This window comes from Rattus rattus, chromosome 14, assembly GCF_011064425.1.
Source record: "Rattus rattus isolate New Zealand chromosome 14, Rrattus_CSIRO_v1, whole genome shotgun sequence".
NCBI classification, from domain to species: domain Eukaryota; kingdom Metazoa; phylum Chordata; class Mammalia; order Rodentia; family Muridae; genus Rattus; species Rattus rattus.
In genome coordinates this window covers 81896120-81899980 of record NC_046167.1, presented here as the reverse complement: position 1 = coordinate 81899980, position 3861 = coordinate 81896120, and the positions used below count along the sequence as shown (strand labels likewise).

The 3861-nt window shown below is 54.0% G+C and overlaps 1 protein-coding gene across 1 annotated transcript; it reads right to left on the bottom strand.

Moving 5' to 3' along the window:
* Nucleotides 1-308: 308 nt before the first annotated feature.
* Nucleotides 309-1776, bottom strand: Tifab (TIFA inhibitor). The gene is made up of 2 exons (XM_032884604.1): nt 1618-1776; nt 309-1372 (listed from the first exon to the last, which is right to left on the bottom strand). Exon 2 carries the CDS (start codon nt 1365-1367, stop codon nt 924-926), a length of 444 nt encoding a protein of 147 aa, XP_032740495.1. The 5' UTR covers nt 1368-1372; nt 1618-1776; the 3' UTR covers nt 309-923.
* Between the last annotated feature and the right edge of the window lie 2085 nt (nt 1777-3861).

The window sequence follows — 3861 nt, the reverse complement described above, 5'->3', positions numbered from 1 at the left end:
AAGGCTCTGGTCCAGAAGAGACAGAGGATGGGAGGAGGGGAGAGGGAACAAGATGGGGGCAGAGAGGAAGAGGAAGACAAGAGGTGGACAAGAAGTTCCCAAGCACTCCTAGCTCCTCCTCAGCCAGAAGCCTCGAGCTTTGCTTGCAACCTTCCCAGAAACGTAAGCGCCTACCTACCTTCCCAATTTCCTCTCACACCTTGTCCAGCCACCCCTCCCCCTCCCGGCCCCCTTCCCAGAGCCACAAGACAACATGGTATACATGTGGCCCATCTGGGCCTCTGGGAATCCTACTGGGCATGCCAGAGTAATGAAATACTTTTAGTTTATTAAACACAGGCTCTCCTAAGCCCTGAGCGCCTGTGGGTATTCGAAAGCTGAAGGTAACCCCGAGCTACCACAAACGTAATTTCTCCCCGCGTGTCCTTGCATTCCTGCCGCAACCCCATGCTCCTGCCCTTAGGCAGCATGGGAGACAGGGACATAAAGTAACTCCTAGCCAGACAAGGGAGGAAATGGGGAGGGGGTGGGCAGAATGCTGGGAGGGGCTCCCAGAACCCCTCAGGGCCTCTAAAAGTATATGAAGTTCCCATTCCCGGGAGCCATGGAGGGCCCTTCTCCGTCCCTGGGCCGCTCCAAGTTTACCGAATCGGTTCCTTGTGAACATGGCGGCCAGCAGGCTTTACATGTGAACTCTGACGTAACTCGACCATCTCAAACCCTGCTTTTGTAAGGCTTGCTCTCCGCAGCAGGGCTGGTGGGGTGCCGGGTCTCCAGACTCCCTCTGGAGCTTTGCTTCTGTTGCTTCTCCAGGGCTTGGCAGGGAAACAGAGACCGGGAGGGGCCGTGGAGAGACCCCGGGAGATCACGAGTTGCCTCCCCCCAAAACAGGGGGAGTCTCCTTCTTGACAGTGTTTTCCCATTCATTCGTCTGTCTCCTGAGCCTTGGGTCTGTAAATCAGGGGTGAAGGGCTGAGATGGAAGTAGCAGACAAAGGCCTCAAGGGAGGCGCCCCCCTCTTTGCGGATGAGCATCTGGATGCCAGAGAAGGAGATTCTGTTGACGGAGTGCAGGGGAACCTGCTCCAGGTACCTCAGCGGGAGCCCGTTGACCCACACACAGCTCTTGCGGGTCAGCACCTTGAGGCAGAAGGCCAGCAGGTTGCTGCCTTTCTCCAGGTAGGGCTCCAGGCACAAATGGTGGCGGGACAACTGTGGCAGCTGCAGCTGGAGGTGGGTGTCCTGCCCTCGCCCAACCAGCAACCGGCTGGCGTCGTGTTGCAGCTGCAGCGGAACTTTGGCAAAGGCGACCGGGCCCTGTGTCGGGTGGTACAGGCTCACCTGCAGGACCGTGAGGGGCCTCTCCATAGATCCTGGCAAGAACGTGATAAAGACACACCTCTGTAGTTTTCTGAGCCCAGACAACTGCCTACTTTGGAGATCTTGGGTCCACATCTTGCCAATGAGGACCACGCCTAAATGGATACTGTCATTCTGCCCAAGCTGGGATGGGGTGGAGGTTGACGTTAACATTGGAACTCCACCTCCCCACACCTCAACAGGACGTACTGCCCATCCACTCTAATTTGTACAGGCATGCCTGCATTATAAATCTTACCAGCTTATAGGTGGGGCCTGATAGCCCTCAGGCCATTTGGAGACAGTTTGCCCCTGCTTTACAGGAACAGACGAGCAGATACGACAGGCTTTCTTGTATCTGGTAAGCACGCAATGAACAAACTCTTGCAGAGTCTCTTCTTTGAGCCGGGTGTCAGTCCAGGTGCTCCTCTGGAAGGAGAAGATATGGTGCTTCCAGCTATGGGGGTACAGAGCAACATAAAAGGTCCCTGAGCGCGACACAGAAGGTAACAACAGCCAGCGTCTTATTGATCGTGCTTCCAGTGGGCCCGGCACTGGGTTCAGGGGCTCAGTGAAAATCTGGCTCACTGAAGACCCTCAGGAGCTCCGGGAAATGCACACGAGGTCCCACAGCTCCTCCAGGAACTTGTCCATCAGTGTCTGTGGGACACACAGGAAAGTCCCATCCAAGGTCTGCTTGGTCGCTGCCCAACTTTAAAGGATAGACTGTCACACCTACGTACCCCACACCACCTAGTATTTGTTGCCACTTTTAGCAAGAACCAAGGGCAGAGTGGGGTTTGGTAGTGATTCTATTCTTCCTCCAGGGCCTGGCTTTGGTCTACAATATTTTATTTTTCTCTAAGAAGGCACGTTCTATCCTAAACTCTGTGTGAAAGCTTTGCTCATCTCTCAGGGCCCAGTTCAAACACTTTCGTCCCTGGGGAAAGTGACCTTGCCTCCCTCCTCTAACACCAACCACAAAAGCACCTGGCCAACCCCTACCCTTTCATGTTTGCATTCCTCCCCTATCCCCATTCCCAGAGTTCTGCAGGCTTTTGTCTTCCGCAAGCTCCTCTCCTGTCTCCCTAAGGTCTCCCAGCGGTAGGGTATGACTCATGAGGCCATCCGTATAGCACCAGGCCACGACAAGTGTCTGGAGGTGCATCTGCTGGGGAACTAGGTAAGGAGACGTCCACATACAATGGCCACCTCTTAGCCAACTGTAAATGGTGGCCTAGTTCTTAAGCTGTGGGAGAGGGAGCCTGTGCTAGGTTGCCACACTTTTGCCTTGTCGCTCTTGAATGTAGTGTATCAATGGGGATCTAGGTGACAGTGGGGCCTTGGCCCCTGAGGTTCCCCCTTCCCCAGCAGACAGACAGATACACCTCAGGCTACTGCCCCCGAGTGTCCTCGAGGAACACTTCTTCCTGAGGCAGTGTTGGGGTTCAGGTTGAGCCCAGGATTGAGGGCTGGTAAGAGTACAGAGTTCATCCTTTAGAAGTCAATGTCATGACCCAAGGATACTGAAAGTGAACATGATACCATGTGCTCTCTCTCTCTCTCTCTGAGCTGCTGAGCAGTCACATGCGATGGAAGGAAGCTCTCTGTCAGGCAACAGTCCTGCAGAGGCAGACTTGTTTGTCTTGGATCCCAGGTGATCATGGAGAACAGAAACCCAAACCTCTTAATAGCTACCAGGCTGACAAACGGAATGCTGGCTCTGGCCAGGGTCCTCCCCTAACCTCACCAGCCTCCCTGGGGGGTCCCAGTCCCCATGACCTACACCTACCTTACTGCCAGGGTACGCCTGGCACTAACTCTGCAGCCGTGGGCTCAGGCAGGACCTGGGTGGGCTCTTCCGCCGTTCAAGAATGCACTGTGTTGTCAGAGAAGGCGTCAACTCTGCCGTTCCTCCTTTTTCCTCTAGGAGAGAAATCAAAGTGTAGTTTTCTCTTGCAGAAGTGGAACCTACTGCCTGAGTTGTGAAACTGGTGTCCTTGTAGGAGGGGCCTCTTGATGGTAGGACTTCCTGGGTCTTGGTCCTCCCAGCCTCTACTCTTTCAGCCCCAGAGACCACAGAGTATTGATGTCTTCTTTTCCCCTGTGGGGCCAGAGAGCTCCTGGATTATGAGGTTCCTTCCAATGGTCTGGGGTTGGTCAAGGAAGCCATACTAATAGAGAATATCTAGGGTATCACAGAAGAGAATGAGACACGGGGAATGGGAGAGCATGGCCACTCATGGGAAGGGACAGGAGAATGTGGCCACTCATGAGAATAGGCCTCATTCAGCGCACGCAGAAGGCCACCTGCTGACTTTGTCCCATTTCTCTCCTTAAAGAGACATATCAGATACAGTACTTCCGGATCTGTTTGGAACAAGACATAGCTTGTACAAGATCTCCAGAGCACAAACTTCCCTACTTTCTTTATTTTCTGATCCCACTGCCCTTTTGTTCCTCAGGATCCTGACACTGAAGAATGACCTGCCCGTCCAGCTCA